The sequence below is a fragment of the Anguilla rostrata genome, chromosome 5, assembly GCF_018555375.3.
Source record: "Anguilla rostrata isolate EN2019 chromosome 5, ASM1855537v3, whole genome shotgun sequence".
Classification (NCBI taxonomy): Eukaryota; Metazoa; Chordata; class Actinopteri; order Anguilliformes; family Anguillidae; genus Anguilla; species Anguilla rostrata.
In genome coordinates this window covers 13,879,286-13,906,486 of record NC_057937.1, presented here as the reverse complement: position 1 = coordinate 13,906,486, position 27,201 = coordinate 13,879,286, and the positions used below count along the sequence as shown (strand labels likewise).

The following is a 27,201-nucleotide window of genomic DNA, read 5'->3' as shown; positions in this document are numbered from 1 at the left end:
TCTGTGAGCTTGTGTGGCCTGCTGCTTTGCGGCTGAGCTGTTGTGACTCCTCCACTTCACAATGACAACACTTACAGTTCTCCCGGGCAGCACTAGCAGGACAAATTGACTTGTTGGGATGGTGGCATCCTATGACAGTGCCACATTGAAAGTGACTGAGCTCTTCTGTATGACTCATTCTACTGCCAGTGTTTGTCTATGGAGATTGCAAGGCCGTACGCTTGATTTTATGCACCTGCTAGCAATTGGTGTTACTGAAGTAGCCAAAACCACTAGTTAGAAGGGATGTCCGCATACTTTTGGCCATGTAGTGTGTATATATACATATATGCCTGCTGAACATGGAAGTGCCCTACATGATATGTTGCTATAATCAGTGTCTAATTCCGGATCAGATAAAGGACACGTCGCTATAATGCTAACAGGTAATATTCTCATTATTGTTGTGCTTATTGCAAAAAGAGCTGAGGAAGAACTATGTTCCAATAATAATTATTTCACTGTGGAAATTCTGCTGTTTCCAGAACCTTGACCGGTCAAAGACACGTGAAACTACTTTACTGAGAATGACTGTAAAGGAATACCCTTCTCCTCCTGTTCGGGGAACGCAGCACGCACTTTAGTATGATATTTCTCTTCTAAAAATTACGGTAAGGTCCGATCGTCTATTCGGAATTCCTCAACTTGCGGCGCTTATTTTTGTAGTATTACGGTGATGTGCGAGAGTCTTTATCGAGAGTAGAAAAACTTATTTTTCACCAGATAACATTGACAGTGATGCACAACGGAGCACAAATGGCGTGGGTTGGGGTATCGTTTTGCTTTCTTTTAATTTTCATTGTTAGGACGTCCTATTGTTTTACTGTGTTTAACAATGAAACTGTCACAGTCAGTAATAACCTGAATTTTACAGCCTTATTTAACTACACAACGAATTTCAATAGCACAGTTAGTGCCGGTTCTACACCTACAGCATCTGCCAAGCAAACCACAACTGCCAAGCCCGTCGTACCAACAAAAAAACGACCCAAGGATACCGCCGACGCAGGTTTCAGTGATGAAGACATGGGTGGCACAGATAAGGATTTGGAGACAAAGGACAAAGATAAAACACAAGAACTAGGTGAGATGTCGGACTCCACCTCTACAGTGCTGTGATGTTTACACCATAAATCATTCGTATCCGAAGTATTTTGATTATTTTTAACTAATCTACTAATGCAATCTCACTTTTGGTGGACTGCGTGTTTGAATTCTTTGCGCATTTGGATAAATTGGGTTGTATTTGAGCAGGTAAAATTTTCTGGTGCGTTATTCAATATCTAACCTAGAATACTCTTTGATATACATCCAGAACATAATTATGTAACTACCCGCAATGCAAAGTTAATTGGTTTTTATGTTTTCAGAAAGTTTTCATGTGTGAATTTTATTGACCTGATAGACCTCATGCACGAAATAAAAAACCAAAAAATAAAAAAAACTAAGCAGCCTTGCTTAAGATGTGCTATTGCTTCTAGGTGCTTACTACGCTGCAGGGCATCGTAAAAGCAAACTGTTGATCGTCTTTTGTTCTCATTGGTTGACTCATTTTAGCAGGGAATAACAGGCGCCAATCAGCGCGCTTTGGTGTACGCGCAAGATTTCGTTGAAATATTAGTAAATTTCATGTTGATTCAATCAGCTGGTATTAACAATAGCACATAAACATTCCAGTTTATTGGTTGTTATTTAATTGTGACTGCAGCTTGTAAACACTGGTTTCGTTTGCTTTGTCGACATCTGAAAGTCATAAAAAATACACTAAATGGTAAACCATAAGATTTTATTACAGACCGAACTGAGCAAATAAATAAATAAATAAATAAATAAAATTAAATAAAACTTTTCATGCGACGGAAGGCGGGACCACCCTTTGGAAATCGTAGATTGAGGATTCTCAAAAGGAAAAAAAGGAAGCCTTGAGTTTCAGCTGTGATCTGTGTTTTGGTGCATGCATGCCGTGGGCTGAATGTACAGACTCTAGATGCACAGAGATATCACATCTGCGCGTGCCATTATCTGCTCTGCCTGGCACTGGATACCTCATCACAGGTGGGGGAAGGGAAGAATTCGTTTGTGTAAATATAATTTAGGAAGGACTGCACCAGATTGAATGATAAAAGTCGACTGGTTATTTCCACTGATTTTATATGATTGTAGTAGTTTTCTATGGAATAAACAGACGTAAATTAATTTGTTAAAAATACATTTTTGTGTCTCATGCCTTCATGTAGTCATTAATACTGATAATAATAATGAATAAATACTAACTCTTTGGGTAGAGCTAAAAAGACATCCTGGTACTTATGAAAAATCTGATCTCAACACCACCTGTGCCCAAAGCAAATGGTTTTGGCAGCTGTGTTGTCCCCTGAGATCAAAGTGTGTAGCTTCTTTGTTATTTTCGTTTCTTTACCTTTGGATTTTTGGCATCTTCGAGTATTTTTCTAGGTAGAGCCGACAGATTACTAAGCTTTAAATGAAATAAATCGTGAACAAAGTAGCAGATTTTATCTGAATCACCAATGTCAGCAGTGGATACACTTCTTAAAGATTGCTGAGCTCTCAAAATTGGGGCTGGGAGTGCGCTGTTTGGATGTTTCCTTCGTGAGAAAATGGGGTGGTTATGCATGACCAGCCTGTCCTGCATGCAGCTCTTTACTTCTTCTTGTGCTGTCTTCTTCTCTGGTTACATCCGACCTCCCCGCCAGCACGAGACTGATATCCCACAGTGACCTCAACCCCAGCCCCTCTCTCCAGCTGCGTCCTTGGAACCCTCTTTCCCAGTGTTTTGAAGTCGGAGGCCCACGCGGAGAGTTTGTGAACAGGATGTGGGAATCGGGGGGAGGTTTGGCTCTGGGAGTGCAGAGGGGGAATGTGGGGGGGGGGTGGTCTTAAGGAAATGGGTTAAAGGGGGGAGAGGGGGTGGGGCGAGAAATTGAAACACATCCAACCAAATTAAAGCCTGAGGCCGTTACTGCTTATTCTCAGTTTGCGTTAACCCCTGTGTTCCAGTGTTCCAGTGTCTGGCACTTCAGACAGATATTGTGCCTGCTTTCTATCAGTACACTCATGGGACCATGCTAGTGCTTCTCTTGCATGGCTTTCAGTTGTCATTCAGCCTGAGAAATTGGCTGCTTTATTATCCCTTGGCCCAATGGCCCAGACAAGTGGTTAACATAGTATTTGCTTACATAATATTTAGTATAGAACACTGAACACCTGTACTGCAAAACAGCTTATCAAGGATGTCTTTGGAAATATAGGCTTCGCTTTCAAACATCACGCTTTGCTTTTATCAACATGGACCAGAACGGCGCTATTCGAGTTGAAACGTGCTGGATTTAAGGAATGTGTGATAAACTTGCCTTTTGAAATCCAAACTTCAACTAAGGGGTATATCCCATATAGTGCAACAAAGAGTACATCTCATTTTCATTATCAGATGAGATTGCATTGAACAGAGATACTGCAGCCTGCAAGCTAATTCTTATCTTTTGTGGACATTCTTCTTTTCCCTTCTGTGGTTTCACTATGGAACACGGACCTGGGTTTGGAGGGAGTCCCTTGGAACAGGGATTGGATGCCTTGGCTGTACTCCAAACATAATTTTCCACAGCAACTTATTGGCTGCCCTCCTAACTTATTTAGGTCAATGAGCAATGGTCTAATGCCGTACGCAGTGGTTTTTAAAATAAATAAACCAAAACTGCAATTTCTGAAGAAAAGGATTGCATAACAAATATCTGCTGACATGGCTGGAAATAAAACAAAAAATTGGAAGCGTTTGTCTTAAATGGGTGGATTACATTCCAAATATGCAGCTCTTGAAACAAAGAATAATGTTAATGTTCTGTGATATCATGATGAAAGTTACTTGGTAAGGAGAGGTTCTTTATTCTCTTGAACATACACAACATACATATCAATGGCACCTGAATACCTCTCTAGTCGGCTCAGGGATTTTTGACATGTCATCTTAATTCTACATATGGGATCTTGTTTAAAAAGATCATCTATACCCCCATTCAGCTTCACAGCTACATTGGCTATTGAAGTCACTGATCACTGTGTCAGGAATGGTCAGCCTTGCTGTACTGTCAGCAGGATCCTCCAACCCTCCTCCTTGAGAACCACAAGATGTGTTGGGCAGTTGATTAATTAGACATCATTTCATAGCAGCTGAGAGCACCCTGAGTCTGAACTGATTGCTGATTTTAGATGAAGGTAAATACGGGTAGCTTCTGTCTCTCTCTAGAACCAGGGTTATTGAACATAGTACTAGGCCCTTAAGGGACTCAGACCACCGATCTTGATATCACAATCAGACTACAACAATCAACATTCCCGTTCTATATTCTGAAACACAACAGTGTTCTGAACTGCTTGCAAAGCTCTGGTGGGGAAGATCTAGCCCACGCACAAACCAGGTATTTGCATAATTTCACTGGAAATTCCCTTGAATTTTTTTTTTCTTAAACAGATCACTCGCTGGAAGCCGGTCTCAGATTTAAGAAAGTCAAACCCAAATTGAGGTGAAGAGGCAGACAAGCTGTCACACAGGCAGCTATGTGGGAAGTCTGGATGCTTTTAAAGTTGTAGATAATCACATTATTTAAGAACTGACAGAAATTATTTTCCAAGTTCCCTGGACTTTTCGGGCACTTTTTGAGAGCTGCTTCTTCATGTGTACTCCAGCCGTTCCCTCCTTTAACCTCAGTCTGTGTTCTTCATTCAGCCAATCCCTCATTGCAAATACGTTTTTAATGGCACACTGGGATTGTAAGGAATTTGATTCTTTAAACCAGAATATTCCCTGAATTCACACATAAGTACATTATTTCTCCAAATACTTTTCTAGCTAAGATTTCTCATGGTGCTAAGAGTTTAATCAGGCAATTTACCTTGTATACATATACAATGAAATATTCATGTATAATGTGTGTACGCATTTAAAATACCGTATATGGCTTAGTTTCAGAACAGCAATGTGCCCCCAAGATTTGAACAAAAACTGCACACACAGCACCATCTCACACTAACACCAGGGTCTAAATCTTGCTCACACTGAAATCTATTTCAATATATCTCCATACTTTATCACAAGTGCAGCAGTCAATTCATTTCATGGAGAAAAAAATATTTTTGCTATAAAAAAACATTTTGCTACTCAGAGTTACACAATATGGAGCTGTGCAGATTTAAACCCAACAACCTTCCCCTTTCAGTTTTAACGTAGGAAAGAGTTGTTTCCCAATTTGCACATTGTTGGCAGGGAGATTGGAGGGGGGGTTGCTTTTTAAAAGGGAACAGTGGGAGCATGCTCTGTGAGCTGGGCGGGTCAGGCAGAAAGCGCTGAGGTTTGATCCAGCAGGCGTCACAGGCAGCCGGGCAGCCTGGTATAAACTGAAACCCGGGAGGGAGTTTGCGCAGTCCCACAAGCCAAGGAAATCAGTGGACCGAGTGTAGCCTTCTCTAACAATGGGAGCCTGTCCTGTGCCCGACTGTGGAGGAGGAAGGGGATATCCGTAAGGAGATTATGAAAGGACCCCTACTGGTCTATGAGTGCAAGATCAGAAGGATAAGCACAATGCTGACTCAGTCTCCAGAATAATTGTATGAGCCAGCATGTTGCATGGGAATGAGAGGTATGGGCCTGCCATAAAGTGTCACTGAGTTGAGGCCCTGCTAGGTCTCCAAAATGAGTTTGCAGGTGACCATTCACTTTATTATAACCTGGATTTATCATTGTACTTCCATGCCAGAATGTGTGAAAGGGTTTCCTTGCGACGTTGTGCCACTGTAGTGTCTGTTCTGTGAGTGACAGTGTGTCCATAGCTGTGCCACTGTAGTCTGTTCTGTGAGTGACAGTGTGTCCTTAGCTCTGACACTGTAGTGTCTGCTCTGTGAGTGACAGTGTGTCCATAGCTGTGCCACTGTAGTCTGTTCTGTGAGTGACAGTGTGTCCTTAGCTCTGACACTGTAGTGTCTGCTCTGTGAGTGACAGTGTGTCCTTAGCTCTGTTACTGTAGTGTCTGCTCTGTGAGTGAGTGTCTTGTCCCTCCTTTCTCAGAATGCCCTCCCCTGGGTCTGGAGTCTCTGCGGGTGGAGGACACACAGCTCCAGGCTTCCTCGTACCAGCGGATGGGACTGGGCCCTCACCGTGGCCGACTCAACATCCAGGTGAGCCGTTTGTCAGCATCGGGGGGTTCCCAAAGCCACATAGTCCTGGTCATGCTTAAGAAAACAAAAGGCATGATAATGTCCTTAGTCTCCATGTATAAAAGCTTCTGTTAAAGAGACCACGTCATATAGTAACCTAAAACCTGTTCACCAATATTACATAGTCCTCTGTAATCAAGACAACTCATAATGTGCCACTGTGAAATGCTGCTATAATGCAAACACATTGCACTGCACTAGCCTTCTAGATTGCTATGGCTTTACAGGATACTTTCTTTAAAGAACATGAAGCGGGATGAATTATGTGAACTCTTTGTCCATGGTGCTTTGTCAATGTTCTTTGAAAAAGTTTTTGTCAGTTACGTGAAGTCTTTTTGTCATTTTCCACCCCTGTTGTGCAAGGGTTTAAGGAACTCCGTCATGCTCCCCTTAAGTTGCCATTGAACATACAAGTAATACAATACTTACTTTGTCATTGTGGGATCATGATTAGTCAGCTGTGACAGTCTGTTTTGCTAAACTACTGATATTCAGTTCGTTGACCCTATGCTATGTGTACAATTCTGTCACATTTGTATCTTTAGTCGGGCATCGAGGACGGGGATCTCTACGATGGGGCCTGGTGTGCCCAGTATGAGGACTTGGACCAGTGGCTGGAGGTGGATGCCCGTCGCCCCACTCTTTTCACCGGAGTCATCCTGCAAGGACGCAATTCCATCTGGAGGTAAGTGACCCTCAGGGCTCTTTTGAGGAATGGGAACTTCAGAGGTGTACCAGTTAGCTGTAGTAAACGTGTCCGTCTAAGACACTAAACATGCTGTCACAAGCAAAGATACCCACAACGTGTTAAATATGTTTTTTTTTAAGTTTTATTGAAACATTTATTTCCCTTTGTTTTTAATTCATATAAATTGCATACAGTTTCAAATGTTAATTATGTTAAAATGTCTTTCACATTTAATTACTCGCTAGTTTAATTACTTGCAATACGTAGTTCTCTGTTGTTATCAGCAGCATCTACACACTGTAAAATGTCCAGTATTAAATCAACTCTAACAGAGTACATATGAGTCCAATAGGGAACATATGTATAAGAGTTGATTTAACACTGGACATTTTACTGTGTTGCAGCAGTGCAGAGGAGGTACTCCAGTATTACAGTTTCCATGGTGTTATATCACACAAGCCTTAGGAAAGTTCCCCTTACATTCTCAGTTTGTCAGTTTAACAGCAAACATCAAATTCCCTTATCTGTGCAAACAATGTACTCAGTTCACGGAGGTCACGCTTTTATCTGCAGCTGGGACTGGGTCCACACGTACAAGGTGCAGCTGAGTAATGACTCTGTGTACTGGAAGCCCTGCATGAACGGGACAGAGGAGGCGGTAAGTCCCGGGGGAAACCCGCGTGCTTTTCTGGCCTCCAGATGCTCCATTCTGAATGGTTCTAGTGAGGTTTCGCCATGCTTATGTTGTTGATATGCTGCTGCCCTGGCCTGATTCGCTGCCTCCAATATGAGCCCCACCTACATAAGATCATGATTGGTCAGAAGTCAGCTCTCGAGTCATTCAGTACCTTTTTGTTGTTTCTCTATTAAAACCGCTGCCCTAATGCCCATAAATGGTAATATCTGAGTCGGGCTAATGAAGCAGGCTCTGATTGTTACAATATAACTAATTTAATATCAGTGATTGGAACACATCAGCAAAGCAGATAGTGTATGTCATTAGTTTCTCCTCACTCCCTTTATACCACTGGAGTGCAGTTTTGGAGTTTTGTCCAGCTTACTGGCACAAGGTTAAAATAAGTGGTTCTTGGCAGTGGCAGGACCCAGGCGCCACAATCCTGGAAGAGGGGTTCTTTTGGACAGAGTTTGCTGCCTTGTGCCAGCTCCTGTGTGCCAGACCATCCTGGCAATAGACTGACACCTCACCCAGCACTGTGTCCCACTTACTGGCTCTCAGAGAGTTCAGGCACACCCTGTGACCTGAAGGGGAACACATGCTGTCTCAGCATAAACGCAGTAATGTCCATGTGCGGCTTTTAGACAAGAAATTATCTAATGAATTAGGACAGTTGGAATAGACCACCTTTGTAAACAGCAGTGGCGGGTGTTGAGCTGAATATAGATGACGCAGAGAACTGTCCTTTAAATTGGTCTTGATCTGTTTTCATTCATTTTCCTTGATCAACTAGTGTGCAAGCAATGTGGTTATTCCAATGGCAGGTATACACAGTTTCTTTCTTCACATCTAAAGGCATTCATAAAATCTAATGAAAAGATAACATTTAAAAAATAAAAAAAACTATTTCTAGTTAACTGCATAAAGAATGTCACAGAAAACTGGTGGGTAAGCAGCACTAAAGGGATTGGAAAAGGCTGATGGGGTAAATTACATGACGTGCGTTAAAAATGACATGGGATTAATGCTGGTGATAAAATTCACTAAATACTGGTGATAAGATGGTGTAAAGGCTGGTGATAAGATCAGATAGATGTTGATAATAGCATGGGGTCTCACCAGGTATTTGAAGGCAACCAGGACCCAGAAACCCCGGTGCTGGGCCTTTTGCCGGTGCCCACGGTGGCTCGCTACATCCGCATCAACCCCCAGACCTGGTACGAGAATGGGACCATATGCCTGAGGGCTGAGGTGTTGGGTTGCCCCCTGCCAGGTATGGCCCTGCGTTGTAGGGACGGTGCCGAAAACAAATAACCTATTCAGCTTGGATAATGCGTTCTCTCTGAATGTTTTTTCCTCTCAAATTTGGCCGATATTATTATGATTCAGATCTTTTTTTCCCACTGCTTTAATGCAATTCACACAGAAGTCAGCACCAAGTTTCTCAATTAGACGCACACACATACACCTGCAGAGAGACAGCGATTGAGTTTCCCTTAGCCTAGATAGATGTCAGAGTGACGTCATTGGGCATTGGGGACTTTACAGTTAAAATTATTCCAGCGATATATATTCAAGTGCTACTGTATACCAGATGGAAACTAGACAAAATTTGTTTCCAAAAAAATACAATATGGTGTGTGTATAAATTGATTATTGGAGTGTTGAAATTCTAACTGTTTAGCATTTAAAGATGTAAAAGGTGTGGTGCAGAAGCATGTGGTCAGGTGATCACATCCTGCCACCAAAGATACTGTAAAGCACACAATTTTTCACCATTGGTGGGACTCACTTCTCCACATGTTTAAGCACCATCTCAGCAAATATGCCTGAAGTATGTTTATGCTGCTGTTTGGCAGGAGGGTCACTAAAGCTCTGGTCTTTCCATCCTCTAGATCCTAATAATATCTACATGTGGGAGACAGTGCAAGGCTCCAAGGATGACCTGGACTTCAGACACCACAACTACAAGGAGATGAGAAAGGTGACGAGAGAGGCTAATAATCACTAAATAATATTTCTGCCATTTTAACCTCTTACAGTTTACACAAGTTGTTTTTTATTGATAATGAAGCTTGTCACGATCTGACCACTTCTCAAAATCACATCAAAGAGTTTATGTATAATTTTAGGTTTTTTATTATTCCATATGTTGGAAGACCTTTTGTATAGTGCCAGCCAATGCAAACTGTACTGTAATTATGCTACTGTAATTTATGTTTACAGTGTGGTGTTCCCTCTCTCTCCCCAGCTCATGAAGTCAGTGAGTGATGAGTGCCCCGACATCACTCGCATCTATAGCATTGGAAAGAGTTACGAAGGACTCAAACTCTACGTCATGGAAATCTCTGACAACCCTGGCAAGCACGAACTGGGTGAGTGTGTGTGTGTGAGTGTGTGCTGGTGTGTGTGTTTGTATGTGTGTCAGTGTGAATGTGTGTGCCTGTATGTGTGTGCGAATGTGTGTCTCTGTGTGTATGTGTGTGAGTGTGGTGTGTCTGTGTATGTGCCTGTGAGTGTGTGCGTGTGTGCATGTGTGCGTGTGTGTGCGTATACGTGTCCATGTGATATCACATTTATGATATTTTACAGTTTTATAACTCATTGTTCTCACTTCAGTTTTAAAAGTGGGGCAATCATCCCCATTTACAGACATGTTTCCATTGGCCTAAGAACCAGCAATTCAGTCAGCATTGGCAGCAAGCACATTGCTTTTTGCCAGAACACATAATGCAGAGTGAAATTTGAATAGCCAAAAGAGGCATACCATTCTTGGCCAAACTCTGAAATCCTGGAACAAATAATTATGACATGTGGGGGCCAGCAATACCTAAAATGACTATGTTATGAAGCTGAGACCTCTTTTCCAAGGGAGCAAAACCTTGTATCTGGGGCATGTCGTGGAAGATATGTCTTCAACATGTCAAAAAAGCCGCAGTTAGCTAAAAGAATTGATGTTTTTTCCATGTTCCTTGCATTGCGTTATTTATATTTATAGCAGAAGGCTTATTGTGCATAGCATACACAACATCCATTTATACATCGGGATATTTTCTAAAGTGATTTTTGTAGTAATTTGCTCAAGACGCGAGCCACAGTTCTTTTTAGTGGAAGCCTTTTGTTTACAAGACTGGTTTATGAAACAGTGATTGCATGTTATTTTATTGTTCTGTAATGCTCCTTAGCTTAACTGGCTGCCCGCTGTCTCTCCATGGTTTACTAAAATGTCTTTGAGCATGGAGATAAGACATGTAAACATAAAGCAAGTCTTTCCTTGGGAAAGTTTTCCTTGGGAGTTATGAACAAGATAAAATTCAGATGAGTGAGAAGAAAAACGTGGTTATTTATGAGCGATTTCAAAAGCTCTGGTTTCACGCGATTTGAGCCAAGGGCCTTTTGTTTTACTCACAGGAGTTGGCATGTGTTTTTCATCTAGGCTGTTTTAGCAGAATAAAGGGGAAGGTTAGTCGAAGAGATGCGAGTTTCATGGAACTCATAACCAGTCCCAGATTTTCATAAAGTACATGATGAGATTTGGGAGGAGATATAAGGAGAGAAAAAGTACATGGAATTCTTACCATCTTACAATCACTAAAATTAAGAATCTTTCCTTAAACCCGTTCTACCTCTAATTTAAATAAAAAGGCCATTATGTTTTTTTTGTTGTTGTTGTGAGAAACCTCTTTCTCTGGATATTTAGCACCAAAAATGATGTGTCACGTAAGGTCACTTTCAGGAAAAGAGGACTATTCTACAAATCTATCTAATGTCTACCAGTATGATAGATTTCTAGTTCTATATGATTGACTAATAATAAATACAATATCATGTGTGAACATTTGTACATTTCTTAAAGGCAGAAATAAAAAATAAAAAAATTTTAATCTCTGACTGGCTGGAGACCCTGTGCGACTGCTCCATTCGATCTCCCCCTGGTGGCGGGCCTGATACTGACAACATGTAAAAGGGGTTTTGGATGAGTGTGTCCGCTTGGTAAATAAAGGATGCAGTGCAATTTAATGTCATGCGGTGTATGGTTCTGCCCGTGTCTGCAGGTGAGCCCGAGTTCCGCTACGTGGCCGGGATGCATGGCAACGAGGCTCTGGGTCGGGAGCTGGTTCTCAACCTGATGCAGTACCTGTGCCAGCAGTACAAGAGAGGCAATCAGCGCGTCGTGCGTCTGGTGAAAGACACCCGCATACACCTGCTGCCCTCCATGAACCCCGACGGCCACGAGGGGGCCTACGAGAAGGTGGGCTAGCTGGGGTTAGGGTCCGGGTAAATGGCATAGCTACAGAGGTGCTTTATAGAGGACTTGCCAAAATGCTTCTCATGACATCCTGAATGTTGTGCGGTCATCGCTGACCGGTTGCTTTGCACCTTCGTAAAAGTGGAAATGCGTGTCTTGCTTTTTTGTGCTAAACCTGCAGTGTTCCCATGTCTCAAAAGTGAAAGCAAAAAAGTTGTGTGTGAGTAAGATCTCTGTTGCCCAGCAGTTGGAGCCATAGTAGCTCTCTCCAGCTCTCTTTTGACACCCTGCATGCGTATGAACTGCAGTGCATGCAGGCTAGTATGTGTGTTTGTTCTTGTACTGTACTGTGTATTAATTTGGGCCCCCTGCCCACTCAGTTGTGTGCACTTGCGGCTGATGCAGTGACGCATCCTGTGGTTCAGGCTGGATCCAGTCCATGTGAATCCGGTGGCGACTGTGTCTGGGAATCCTGCTGAGCTGTGCATAATTATCAGGGGGTGGGCTTCAGCTAGCAGCCCCACGCTTATTGCTAAATAGCACGTTAGCTGTTGGACTACAGCATGAAAGAAGTAGTACCTGCTAGCGCACATCTCAATGGGCATCTGCACTAGTGTGCGCACTCAAGAACTGGGGAGAAAAGGAAAATGAGGAATAAAAAGTTGCTCGAAAATATATTTCGTTTAAATACAAATGTGTAATATAAATCTGTCTTCACTGGATGGAGAATATAACTGCACTCTGGCGAGTGTCATCACCTTCTCGGCGTGTTCCTGGGTCTTGTGCAGGGCTCGGAGCTAGCCGGGTGGGCCATGGGACGCTACAATTATGAGTGGATCGACCTGAACAGCAACTTCGCTGACCTGAACAACATCATGTGGGACGCCCAAGAGATGGAGCAGGACAAATCCAAAATCAGCAACCACTACATCCCCCTCCCTGAGTACTATACTTCTGAAGAGGCTATGGTAAGTAAAAATGCCATGTCAGCTCTCTTGGATTGCTCTCCTGCTGTTGCTTTGGGGGTGAGTCAGTGAAAATGGCATTTAAACCAGACCAGCCTATAACATTGTACGTATGATTAATGCAAAAAAGCACTTATGAGTGGCCCAAATAAGATATCCTGTCTAGTAAACTGTAGTCTGGTTCTCACATGCAATCCGATGCCAATGACAGTTTTGTAAGCTATGTAATCTTGAACTAATTTCTCCTTAAATGTCTTCAGTCCTTAAATGTCTTCAGTTTCTTAATGATACCACTCAGTCCGGTCAAAGTACAGCAACATTGTGGTTAGTGATTAAACAGCTTAACTTCTAAAGAAAGAGTTACAGTTTTAGATTGCTGTGTAACACACTGTTCTTTAACTGTGATCAAAGTAATTACCCTGCATTGCTTCAGTATTCAACTGTGTAAGAATAAAATAGAAAATGCTATGTACGCCACCCTGTATAAATTAATCTGATGTGCAGGCAGCAAATTAATATAAAAGCACTTTGTTAAAGCTGTTTTAAATGTTAACTTTTAAAATTGTTTTTGGAACTTAGGATGGGCTTATACTGTGAGCCGGAAGACTTATTTTGACATTATTGTGCATCTTTAGAGAGACAGGAAAAAACAGCACACTCTGTCTCCAACAGCCCTCTAAAGAATGTCTGTGCTTCCCTTTCTCAGCCGTTCTGACATGTGGCCCTTATTTACTTGGTGGAATCACTGTAACAGCATTATGGAAATGGCTGAAGCTGTGGTATTTTACCCAAACCAGAAGAAAAATGTGAAAAGCCGTCTAGAAAAATAAATAGGTTGGAAGACCTATCTCTGAGAAACGTTACAGTAACTAAAGGTTCATAAAGAAGTGGTGGATCCTCCACTACAGTCTGTCCTTTTTATTGTTTTAACTTCAAGTTTTGGTCACAGGTCTCACCGGATAACATCAGTCTTTAATTTAGAGAGCCGAGAAAAGGTCACTTTCTTGCAAAAGATTTGTTGTCATTGTAAAAAAAAAAAAAAAATCCCTGCTGTATAATGTCGTTTTGATTTGTGATAGAACTTCTTGTCCTCATTGTTCCCAAATAGGGAATAGGAAATAAATACAGGGCTGACAAGACAGCAGATGGGTTTATTATTCCAGTCTGCATTCCATTGCCTAAAGATACACTTGTCTGCAAGGGAACAGTACAGAGAAAGAGCAATCAATGTGGATACACAGATGTTTGCATACATTATAGGGGGAGTGGGTGGGAAACTAGACTATGCTGGACTAATTCGCTCACCAGAGGTTGATTAGAGTAGACCCTAAGGTAGTAGCCAAGCTAGCTAGTGCTATCCATCTGCAGCCATTGATAGAGCTAACACTGTTACCATGCAGCCCATGTTGTCTAATATCCTTGTATTAGATGCACAGGGACGTACACCATTGGTATCTGTCTTCTTGTATGAATCTGGGCAAAAATGCAAATTTCCCAGAAAGTCCTCTGGTTGTGGGCTTTGGGAAGACACCTCCAACTCTGATTAACTCAAACCTGATCAAACCTGAATGTCTGTATTGCAGTATCAAAATCAGATATTATGTCTTCTACAGAATCATCAGAGTCAGAGTTATCTGAGTCACTGATAATGACCTTTGATTCAGAATTAAATATTTAAAATGTATTTATTTAACAAAACAACTCTAGACTAAAATGAATTGGTCTAATATCTTTGGAGGATGTTGTTATGTGGTACTTATGTGTCACTTGAAATGTCAGTAAAATTTATGACTCTAAAATATTCTCTTAAAAATTGGTTAATAATTTTTTGATAATTCCTTATTTTTTTGTGTAAGGTCGCTCCAGAGACCCGTGCTGTCATCAACTGGATGCAGGACATCCCGTTTGTGCTGAGCGCTAACCTACACGGGGGGGAGCTGGTGGTCACCTACCCCTTCGACTGCACCCGAGACTGGGCCCCACGGGAGCACACCCCGACCCCGGACGACAGCTTCTTCCGCTGGCTGGCCGCCGTCTACGCCAGCACCAACCAGGTCATGGCCAACCCCGACCGCCGCATCTGTCACTACGAGGACTTTCAGCGGCACAACAACATCATCAACGGCGGCGATTGGCACACGGTCCCAGGCAGTGCGTAACATAAACCCTGCTGGGTTGCGATACACTCCCTTCACACTTTCACGAACAGTGATCGCAGAAGTTGAGCTCTGAGGTGGTGAATTTTACCTGTATTTGTTCTACAGGCATGAATGACTTCAGCTACCTTCACACCAACTGCTTCGAAGTGACGGTGGAGCTCTCCTGTGACAAGTTCCCCCATGCCAGCGAGCTGCCAATCGAGTGGGAGAACAACAAGGAGTCTCTGTTGGTCTACATGGAGCAGGTGAGGGTCTCTGAACCTTTGCTGCTTCTCTGTCCATCTCATCTTGCCCATAAGCTGTGAAACTATTTTTATCAACTGAACTGCAAGCAGTTATTGTATTATTGTATTATTTTGGAGTAGATCAATGGTGGAATATTATGAATGATTACATTTGGTGGTGTTTGTGGAAAAAGTATGGCCAAAGAAACAGGGAAGCCTGAACTTAGCTCTGGTGTCCCTTCAGTATACTGGGAGCAGGTCATGGTCCCTCAGTAGTAAAGGCTGAAGTTTTAGTGGATATTTCCTATTGCTCTACTCACCTCTGCCTACCACAGGTTCATCGTGGAATAAAGGGTGTGGTGAGAGACAAGGACACGAATGCCGGTATCGCCAACGCCATCATCAAAGTGGAGGACCTTGACCACCACATAAGAACAGGTTTGCCATCTAACCGCTATTCCTGAGCATTGGGACCTCAAACTATGTTCAGGCATGTGGATTTTCAAGAGCTGTTACAGTATCAGTGAAGGGTCTCATATCTCTCTGTACCCTTTCAGCCGATGATGGGGACTACTGGAGGCTGCTGAACCCGGGGGAATATAAAGTGACCGTGGTTGCCGAAGGCTACATCCCCTCTGTGCGCAGGTGCCACGTCGGGTCAGAGCCCCGCGCAACTATCTGCGACTTCTATCTCAGCAAGATGCTAAAGCAGAGGCTGCGCGAGATCCTGGCCAATGGCGGCAAGATCCCCAAGGACCTGCAGCTACGTCTCCGGGCCCTTCGGCTACGCAAGCTGCGCGCCACCACCAAAGCAATCAACCAGCGACGGGCCAGGCAGCGCAAAGCCAGAGCTCTCCGTAGGTCCTTCTGAAGGCCTGTCAAAGCCTTATCTGATGTACGCTAAACCGTCTCAGTGTCAGTGTCTCTGCATTCACTTCTGGTGTATGTAAGGTAACAGTGGGAGAAATACTAGTGCGCTTATACGAGGGTGCAAAGGGGTAGTCTGCATTCTGGTGCATACCACCGAGAGCCAATTTGTCTCATTCACTTTGATCACTTTGTCCTCAATATCTGCATTTCCTGTGTTTGATCTGTGGATGTGTTCATTTGCAAAAGTTATAGTCAGGTTTGATCACATGAAGTCGTTCTCAGAGTTATGGGGGGTGAGTACAGTCATTGGCTCTTCATTCATATGCAGAATATTTCAGAATATGTGAAATTTGACTATTGTTTATACGGAGCAAGTTACATCTCTTAAAAGTTTATCCATACAGGAAGTGTACAGTTTTAACCAGTTGAACAGGTTTAAAGTTTTCATTTGAATGTGTTTGGCGTATTCAGCTGTAGATATTTAAATTAAAGGGGAATGGGGTGACTAAAAGGTTTTTTAATGAATACATACCCTTTTGTGATTAATTTCAATATCAGTTAACATTAGTTTAATTTGAAAGCAAGTGCAGGTTCGTAAGTGCACAAGAGGGAAAACAATTAATTTCACACCAATATGTGTGTATAACATTTTCTGCAAAAAGCTGTTACTCCCAAATACCGACTATAATTCACTGTTTCACTTGGGTAAACTGTTCCACTTGGGTAAACTATGGATGGAAGTGAAACCAGCAGACACAGGAGCTCTGGTACTGTTACAGATTATAGAAACCAGTACACCTTTAAGTAATGAAGCTAGCTGGCGAATGTAGCAGTAGTTTATAACACATTATGAATTATAAAATTAGTTTGTCTACAGTTGTGAGGTAGAGGAACTGCTTTGCTCAAAAGGGCAGAAGTTATTACACAATTTACAGCACCTAGGTATGTCATGCAGGTTACCTATTGTATGCAAGACCACAATTTTTTTGGGTGCACCTTATCTTAGAAAATGGGGAAAACAGGTAACTTGCACCAAAGCAAATACTGAAACATTAAATATTTCTTTATTTTCATATCTTTATGAGTGCCATCCATGGAATATGATAGTTGCTCTTGAGATATGAGCTATGCCTACTTGTATGTGTGAGTACTGAACTCTTACAGTCTGGAACTGCTAAGATAACATGATAAATGCTCTTTTCTACAGGGTGAAAACTATACTTCAGAGTACAATTGTATGTGCTTATTCATGGTTCATTTTCCACAAGTGTTCAAAATCTATAAATAATGCTGGCATTCTGGGGTTCTTGCAAGTCAAGAGCATGTTTTACAAGAATTCCAATTAAAGCTTACTAAGAACAGTCTCCAATTTTTTTATTCCTGAGTTGTTCAAGTCAGCCTAATTTAAAATGAAAAACATTGATTAAATGATACCCATCTGCAACTTACTCATCAACACCTCACTGCCCCACCTCAAATTTAATTAAAACAAGAACTCCTTTATGGATGTGTGCTAGTTAAACCCCAGCCACAGTTCATGGGATGAATTAGCTATTTTAAACTTGCTGATTTAGATAGTAGGCTGTCTGAAGGACCCATTTTATCACACATTTACTGAGTTAGAATCCTTTGTTTTTGCAAGAGGGTAAGATTTGTAATGCCTATTATGCAAATAAGGGAAAGTGCAGGGGTTAAACCCCAGTCACAATTTCTAAGGGGAATGTATTTTCTGAAACTCATCTGATTTACACATTCTCCAGAAGCCATAACGCCCCACTTTTATTGAGTTTGAATCTGTTGCTTCGGCACTGGAGCAAACTTGGGCTCACAGATTATAGCTAAATAAGGCAATAACGAAATTGATTGAGATCAGCAAAAGTGCTGAAATGTATTAATTTATGCTTAAAAATATGTACAATAACCAAATAATGTTATAATTGCAGTATTATATGGGTGCAGATGACTTTTTTTGTTAAAAACTGCCAAATTACTGGAAACAAACCATAAATGTGAACTTTTATTATGAAATCTCCCGATCTGATAGTCACCGGAAGCCGTAGTGGCTGCTGGCCTGGTGGCGGCGCTAGCATCATACCAATGTGCACACTTCTGCTTATTATAGCCAGAGATACTCTTTGGTAGTTGCATGTTTTCTTTGGCAATAGCCACGTCTACAATTTATACATTTTCTTTTGCCATTTAGCGTGTATAAAAAATAAAATATAGTAAATGTATTATAACTGGTGTTGATAACGGTCTCATAAAGATAACGTCTCTGCCATTTTTTTCGAAATCTCAGGTAAGGTCGCCTGTATCTATCTATCGTTAGCTAGCCGGAGTTCGGCCGACGTACAGTAGCAAGGTATAGCTAATGTATCGCTAGTTTGCATCTGTTGACTTTGTAGCGTTAAAACTGTACAGTATATTAAATATAGTTTACTAGGCTATAGCACGGTAGCTGGCGAATGTTTACTAACTGTGTTGCTGACCGATGACTGTGCATTGTAACGTCATCACGAGGAGTATATTAACGCACTTAACACGTGTCTTCATTTTGTTTCTTTAGCTACTGTGCAGAAATGTTGTCGTTGTCTAATAAAAACATATTTACATCGTCCGATATCAGGGTTCTGATAGTTTCCCTCCTTACACGCAAGAACGAACATTAGGAGTGACTTTCATTGTCAAAGGAGTGCTGAACCCTGTCCTGCGGAGAATTTGAGGTGGAGTAATAAGAGCACTACAAATATTTGCTTCAGATGGCAATTGTACGTTCTTACTTTGCTATGACTTTGAAAAATAAATGTAACCAAAGCTGGGTGCATCCACGTCTCAAGCTCAGTAATCGTTCTCAGTATGAGTCTTTCATTGCAGCCCAGGAAACACTTTCCATCCCAGTTGCATGTACTTGCTGGAGCTACTTTATACGGAAGCGCATTGCATTCATAAAAGAAAAAAATAGACACCTTATATCGTTATTATGAGTTACTATCTCGTAATTACAAAAAAAGATCTCATAATTACGAGATAGTAACTCATGGTTACGAGATGAGGTGTCTAATTTTTTCTTTTGTGAATGCAATGCGCTTTCGTAGCTTTACATCCTTGATCTTCAACTGCCTCAGGGTTACTCTATTGTGTACTATAAGCTTGAGGCAGTCATGTGACATGTGACCATATGACTTTGTTCTGCGGAGTCACCATCTGAGGGAAGCTTGGTTTAGGACAGCTGGTTTCTAGCAGCTGGCAGGTTCCATTTTCACAGATGAAGGCACAAATGGACAGGCAGTCACCTGATAACACAACCCCATTGCAAATATATTATATAAACACATCATCTCACAGTAACAGCCTTTGATTTAGTGTCAGGCATTGCTTTGAAACAGTGTGATGTCACTCACTTGGCGTGCATGTTCAAGTTTATTTCAGTTAAAAGTACATTTAACAAGGCCTCAACACATTATACAAACCAAAGGTTAAGAATAAAAGAGGCAGACAAAAAAGAGTTAAGAACATGCTATGAGAAGGTATCAAATAGACATTAACAAGGAAGGAATAAAGCAGTAAATGAGCATTAGCACCGTTAGCTTGGGTATTACTTCACTGTCACTCACTTGGCATAGATGTTAACGATTAAAGGTCATGCTCTGTGAAAGAAGCATGGCTTTGATCTAAAGTATGTAGTAACACAAAGTGCACCCTGAATTGTATTTTGGTGTATGGCCAAGCGTTAGCAAGATGCACCTTCAGATGAATTTTGCAGCAAAATGCTTGTAATGTTCAACTAATCTGGTGTCCGTTAGCCATTCTCATTCTGGCCTCTTTATTCCGGATGGCGCATTGCCTTGCCAGCTGTAGCACTGGCACAATCCAAACAACTGAATTTGTTCATTAACAGTCTACTGACAACAGGCTAATAAACCTGTTCAGTTTATTTATCTGGGATCTTGTAAGTTATCAATGAAAGTAAGCAAAATTGATTGCTAGAACTGCCACGTTTGGTGTCGTGTGGTGTCATAGTGCGTTTCGAAAGCTTGACTTGGAAAATTCAGTATTTTTTAGGACTCTATATCATGGCTCCGATCGTATATTAAAAAAATTATTTCTAATCTAATTATTCAAGCTCCTATAGGGGACTGCCATCACTGTAAATCTTCACTGATCACCTGGGGGGAAGCTCCCTGCGAGCTAGCCAATCACCACAAGCCCAGGAGTAAACAGTGCTCAAGTGCCAGTTGCCCTACCTTTGCCCAGTCCACAAACTTTCCTTTTTTTCCCCACCCACCTTCTCCTGTGTTCTCCTGGATCTCCCTGCTCCTGTCCTATGTTTGCTCCATCCCTCTGTTGGGTATAAGTTGAGTAATGTACTTCTGTATGGTGTGATGCGATCAAGATCTAATTTATCGCTGTAAAACTCATACAGTACAGTTACAATTTTACCAGATATGAACAAAAGTGTTCTTACAACAAACTTGTGTACTGCACATTTAAGCTGTGTTTGCTCGAGGGTAGTTTCAGTTGAATTTAGTAGCAATGCAAAACTGGGCATTTTTGCTTTTTAAAGAAGCGTGACATATGAATGCCTGTGCACTGTGGAGGTCCTCTCTAATTCAGACACTCTTCAGCTCCTGTCCTTCCATTTACCATTCCCATTTGCCTGTTCACTTGACTGTATTCCACTTCCCCCTTCGGTCTATTTCTGAAGACACCATTCCTTTCATTTCCTTTTTTTTTCTTTAAATGAACATACATGCTTATGAGGATCTGACCTTCTTTTAATATTGAGTAAACAGATGATGTTGAGGTTAATTCGGATCAATGTTCTCTAGAGCCCACAAGATAATTAGTGGGAACTACAGTGCAGTACTGACTGTTGTTAGTCCTTGTTACGACCCCGGCTCAGAGGGGAGCAACATAAAGGGACACAAACAACCAGGGTTAGATGTAAACAAAAGGTTGAATTTATTAAGAGTCAAACAAAGAAAAAAAGGGGAAAATGTGGCAGATGAGGGAGACACTGCTCCTGCAGTGTCTGCTGGCTGAGAGAGAGAGGGGGCCAATGAGAGGTGGAGGAGGGGCTTTTAAGCACTCGATGCCTCCCCACAGGTGCCTCTCAATTAGCAGATTTAAACACAGTCTAGTTGTATGTCCAGGACATAACAGTCACAATCAGCTGTCATCATGCCACACCTTGGTTCTCACTGGAGGTTCTTTGCATATGAGTTTTGCTCCATGTATGAATCATGACTGACAGAAGTGGCATGGCACAGTTTACTGTTGCCATGGGGACAGATCTACAGGTTACGCGCTGGTCACTGATCAGTGTTGAAGCTCAGCCAGTATGCCAGCATATCTTCATCTTCAGATCAGTAGCGGTGGCCTCGCACCGAAGAGCCGGCGTCGGTGCAGACTTGTCAGCCGCTCTCGTCTCGTTTGTGTTGAAGGAGCCAGCGGGCGTCGCCGTCGCCATGGCCGGCTTTCGAATCCGGAGGTACCGGGACGAGGACGATGAGGCGGTGAAGGAGATCTTCACCATGGGCATGATCGAGCACGTGCCCGCCTGCTTCGTGCACCTGCTCAAGCAGCCCCTGGTCCAGATGGCGCTCATGTGCACCTTCTGCGCCCTGCTGACCAGCTCCAAGTCCCTCCTCCTGCCCGTGCTGACCGTCACGCTGATGCTGGCGGGGCTCCGGCAGATGGCCAGCTACATGTTCCGCAGCTACATCGAGGCCTGCCTAAAGGAGGACCTGGCCTGCATACGGGAGACCTACATGGGGAAGGGGGACTCCTGCTTCTGGGTGGCGGAGAGCGAGGGCCAGGTGTTGGCCACTGTGGCCTGCCAGCCCTCCCCGACTCAGCCCGAGTGCCTGGAGCTCAAGCGCATGTCCGTCCGGAGGACCCACCGGGGCTTGGGCATGGGCAAGGCCCTCTGCCAGGCGTTGGCGGACCACACGCGGGAGAGGGGCTACCTGGCAGTTGTCCTGGGTACCTCTATAATTCAGACGGACGCTCAGAAACTGTACGAGCACTTGGGCTACACCAAGATACGGGAGTTCACCTACCCGTCCCTAATGGCCAAGCTCAGTAACTTCAGTATCATTGAGTACAGATTAGAGTTGCAGGAGAGGAAAATTGAATGAAAGGAATCTGGTAGAGCAGAAAATGGTGTGAATGGCTTCTGATTAACCACAACTACCAATGTCTTATTTGGAAAGGGTGATCTCATTCTTTTGACAAGTGTGATGCCGGTCATTAATGGCAGGGACAAATTGTATTGATCTGATCAGTTTGGCAAAAAAAAAAAAACGTAAGGTGATAGCTCTCTCCTGGGATAAATAGCTACGAAATTACTGGATATTAATTTTAACCATTTCTGAGTAAAATATTTTAATTGAATTGAATACATTTAGGAATTTAAGAGGTTTTGTGTATTAGCTTTGGAAATTACAGAGCAATTAAGTGATTACTTTTAGTGAAAATTAATTATTGGAGATATATAATATCACTTTCCAACATGCAACACAATCCAGAAAGAGATTAACGGAAAACTTAATGGAATGGCATTTGGAGTGCATACTCATGTCACCATTAAAAGCCTTAGCAGCCTTAGAACCTAGCACTGTATACTCTTCCTGGTCCTTCCAAAGGCACAGTGAAGACTTTTTGACCCGCATCAGTAGGTACCTTCTTCAATTCAGTTCGATTTTATTTGTATAGCACTTTTTTACAGAGAAATGCCACAAAGACGCTTTACAGAGTAGCAAGGCAAGAGACAGACCACTACAAACGAGGGATCACAAGATCTCTGCAAATTCAGTGGCCTAGATGAAAACGTCAAGCACTGTCAGGCATGCTAAGCATTTCCAGGAATGTCAGTTTGAGTTTTGACTCCCGGGCAAGCTGGAGTCAGTAAAAAATCTGTTGCTTGTGTAAAACCTGTTGCGTTCTATTTCCGGTACTGATGTCATTGGTACATATTGACCCCTTATCGGAAACAATGCTAAGTATGCATAACTGTACCAGTAACTTGTACGTTCGCATGCAGAAAACAATGTAACGAATATTAAATCATGGGATAGCGTTTGTGGAATTTGGTCCGCCGGAGAAGCGGATTGGTCACGGCTGCGCTGGCTGGTGGACAGAGCACACGTACCTGGGTTGCGTTAGCTAATCAGCCCAGGTGCTTAAAGGTGTGCTGCTCTCCACAGTTCGGGGCCAAGACTGGGAGCTCACACAGAGAGCGCGTTTATGATTTTAGTTTCGTTTTATTTTGGAGTGTGGTTCAAGCAAAGAGGAAAGACCAAATAAGTAATCCTCAGCTGGGATGCTGGAGGAGCTGGACCTGGCCGGGAAGGCGGGCCAGCTACGGGCGGCACACGGGAAAGTGGTCGCACCGTTTTACTTTCTTTTGTCTTTGTTATTTTAGCTTGTTGTTTTAGTTTATTGTTTTCACCCGGAACCCGTGAGGGGGACGTATAAAGAGGGTCGTTTATTTGGTTTCGGGTTTGTGTGGGTGCACTCTCTCTCTCTCTCTCTCTCTCTCCATGCGGCAATCAATGGTGTTCCCCGGCTCTGCCTCATCTCCCTACCAGGGGTGTCACGCTGGCATGTGACATTTCGGTGCCGAAACCCGGGAGGGAGCGGTCTCGGCGTATGCCGAATTAGCCTTTAGCTGAATTCTCTGGTTGGAGGTGTGTGGCATTCGGTCCGCCGGGGAGGCGGATTGGTCGTTTTATCCAATAAGGGTTCGACCAGAAGGCAACAGGTTTTGCACGTGCAACAGATTTTGTACTGACACAGGCACCTATGTTAGAGCTGATCAAGGAACATTTTTCCCAAGGTCCATATCACAACGTCACTCAATTGTCAAAACTAACACAATATCATTGTAGGCCTACTTTTAAAATGAGCCTACGCTCATCACATTGAGAGTTGGACACTGTAAAAGGAAATGGTTATGAATTATTTTTGTTGGCAATTTCAAATGCACTTAACCGTATAAATGTTTAACATTTTGTTAATGTTTACTGAATAAATGTTTAGTCACGCCTGGACATAGTTAGAAATGTTCTTGATGGTAGAGTGATTTGCTTTTCATTAATCACTAACTGCGACAGGCTCGAGGGCATTTGTTGCGTAAGAACTGAGGTGATTTAACCTGTTAATTATCAAGCCCGGGTAAAAAGGTTACCAACATTCCAAACACAGGGTTCCCACTCGTCCTGGAAAACCTTGAAAACCTGAAAATTTATCGACTAGTTTTCCAGTCATGGAAAACACCTGGAAAATGAGAAAATTTACAAAATGTCCTGGAAATATTTGTGAGGTCCTGGAAAATTGTAGACTATGCTATATGTCAAGCTGTTAAACAGTATATTTAGAGCTGAGATTGCATATTTTCCTGTATTTTTTTATTTCCTGTATCTCATTTTTATTAGCTGCTGAGATTACACGGCAGGACAAAGTTTTGAATGGTTATGGTACTTGCACATTGCCCCCCCCCTCCCATTCCACCACCGGCTTTGGGCTACCATTGTCCATGATTTATGTCTGTAAGTCTAAGTCATGGAAATTGCCCTTGAAAAGTCCTGGAAAATGATTTCCTAAAATGAGTGGGAACCCTGCAAACGCATTAATAGTGTGATGCACTATAATATCAGATGCCGACCTAAACCTGGTCAGAAATCTACTCATTTAACCACGTTTCATCATCCGTTGTCAGCTTAGAAACCTCTGAATGTGACTGATCTGTGCATTAGATTGAGGATAAGATTTGGTATGAGTCCATTTTATATGAAACGTGAAGGTTTTTGAAATATTCACTGTAAGATAACTGGCACTTGGACAGGGCCTGAGGTCATTATAGGCAGGATGTTGGGCAACCTGCATAATTTCTTCCACTTAATCTGAGCTCTGACCATGGAGATACTCTCCTTTCAAAGACAAATGCTCTTTAATATATCTCTTAGCAGTAGAATCACATCTTATATGGATTGTCTAGTTTTGTATGCTCCTATCTATTGTATCTATGTACAATAAATTACATTTTTTCTCCTTTCACTTTCACTCTTTTTTTGGTGAGCATCAAAATGAGGAAGTGACACTGAGTATTTCCTGTGGATAATGCTTTCATGTTGTGCCTTTGTCCAGTAAGTATATACGAGGTTGTACTTAGTGTTCAGTAGCTTTCACTGTCTGAGTGTTCAAAGCCAGAAATCTTAACTTCTCTCAAAGAGTCAGTTAATCAGATCATTTTAGCCATGTCTGATCAGTTAATCAAAATGTTTTGTCAGTATCCAATGTGTCTGTCAATGTAATGTAGAGTTACATATTACATTGCATATTATGATGCTCGGTCTTAATACTGTCTGTTATTGCTGTCCTTGAATGCACATGGGAACAAATGGAACCGAGTTGAACTTTAACATTATGCAGTAAAACAAAGTCATTACGAGAGCCTTCTGTGTGGAGTTTCATGGATGTAGTGGTGCACTCTTTGTGTGTATTAATGGTTAATACAGCAGGAGGAGTTAAGTCCCAAGTGGTCATCAGCATATTTAAAACTTATGAATGTTGCAAATTACATTATTGTGAGCCAGAAGACAATGAGTAACTTGAGTAATTTGGTCCAGTTTCTCAGACTAGCCCTCTCCCCCTTGGTACATTTAGCTATCAACAGCCATACCATATGAGCAACGAGTGACCATGACACAGGGGACAGCTTCTCTTTGTCATTCTTCCATTTGTCTCTCTGACTTTTTTTGCCCAATGCCGTCCCTTTATTTGTCAACCAGGATGAATGGCTCCTCCTTCTGTATCGATGAATATACTTCATACATACCAGTGGCATTCATGTGTTTGAAATAATTTGCTGTGATGCATATTTGATGGCTTGAACATATAACTTGAATTGTTACTGATTGCAGTCATACATGTGTACATTGATTAATTAATGATTAATGTCTTTTCCATGGTTTTCCCCTTGTAAATCCCAAATAAAGCTTTGAGAAACCGTTTATGTATCGTGTCTTTATCTTTCTATTTGGAGGGAATCTGGTATTGTCTCATCTGTCGCTCAGATGGTCAAGGGGCATTTCCATTGTCAATTTGGATGATGTCATTCAGCATATTTTGCATTTACAGGGTTCCCACTCGTCCTGGAAAACCTGGAAATGTATCAACTAGTTGTCCAGTCATGGAAAAACACTGGGAAAATTATGGTTCCATAATTTGAGTTCATCTGGCCAAAGCTTAACAACATCATGGTGTTTAATTGCAGATACAGAGATCCCTGCAGGGAATTGTCTATGAGAGTAACTGTTACACCACCAGAGACCAGGGCCCTGTGTCACAAAGCAAGATTACTGAGTTAGCTGGATAACTCTGCTGAGTAAATCCTGGAACCCTCCCAAATCTGGAACATGGACTGAAGTAAAAAGAGCCGTCTCCGGTTTTACTCCAGAGACGGCTATCCAGCCAACTCAGTAATCCTGCTTTGTGAAACGCACCCCTGCTTCAATTTAGTACTCTTGACACAGCAGTAGTGATGTTCCCATAAATCATCATGCCTAGCTCCTATAGGTGAAAAATGATACACACTTATAGTAATAAATAATAATGTAATTGTTTTATTAAGCATATGTTGATCCAAAGAAAAAGAAACAAATCTGACTGGAATTAAGAAATATAAATTTATTTGCATTTGTAATTACAATCCATATGATGGGTTTTGAGTATTTCTCCTTAGGAAGAAGTTACACCACACGGCTTCAGGCAACACTAATGGCATAGGTTGTTTATGTACAAAATAGGGAACAAAGAGATAGGCCCTCGCAGATAGAATGGACTTGCGTACCCAGTTAAGGCCCCAGAGGGTATTTAAACCAGGCTAGAAGACCAGTGCAGGGAGGGTTGCTGTACCGCAAACTTGTGTAGTGTTTCAGTGACCTTCCCGCTGGCCAGTGTGATAACAATAAACTTCTGCTTCCTTCAGTAAAGTGTTTGTTGTCTTGGTGAGTTCCTGCATCGTCCTGACTTTGACTCCACAGGAAGAACCTGGGTCCTAACACATACACAACTGTCATATTAATCTTATGTTTAATAAGG

The 27,201-nt window shown here is 42.2% G+C and overlaps 2 protein-coding genes across 2 annotated transcripts; both read left to right on the top strand.

The window, feature by feature from the left end:
• The first annotated feature begins 746 nt into the window (after positions 1-746).
• Positions 747-17,459, top strand: cpxm1a (carboxypeptidase X (M14 family), member 1a). The gene is made up of 13 exons (XM_064335249.1): positions 747-1,123; positions 6,116-6,225; positions 6,810-6,949; positions 7,526-7,610; positions 8,751-8,901; positions 9,524-9,612; positions 9,880-10,003; positions 11,684-11,880; positions 12,666-12,845; positions 14,699-14,993; positions 15,107-15,246; positions 15,561-15,663; positions 15,783-17,459. The coding sequence occupies exons 1-13, from the start codon at positions 778-780 to the stop codon at positions 16,094-16,096; spliced, it is 2,274 nt and encodes a 757-aa protein (XP_064191319.1). The 5' UTR covers positions 747-777; the 3' UTR covers positions 16,097-17,459.
• A 730-nt stretch (positions 17,460-18,189) lies between these two features.
• Positions 18,190-26,111, top strand: LOC135254772 (N-acetyltransferase family 8 member 3-like). Its single transcript, XM_064335250.1, has 2 exons — positions 18,190-18,394; positions 21,540-26,111. The coding sequence occupies exon 2, from the start codon at positions 21,564-21,566 to the stop codon at positions 22,233-22,235; it is 672 nt and encodes a 223-aa protein (XP_064191320.1). The 5' UTR covers positions 18,190-18,394; positions 21,540-21,563; the 3' UTR covers positions 22,236-26,111.
• The last annotated feature ends 1,090 nt before the right edge of the window (positions 26,112-27,201 follow it).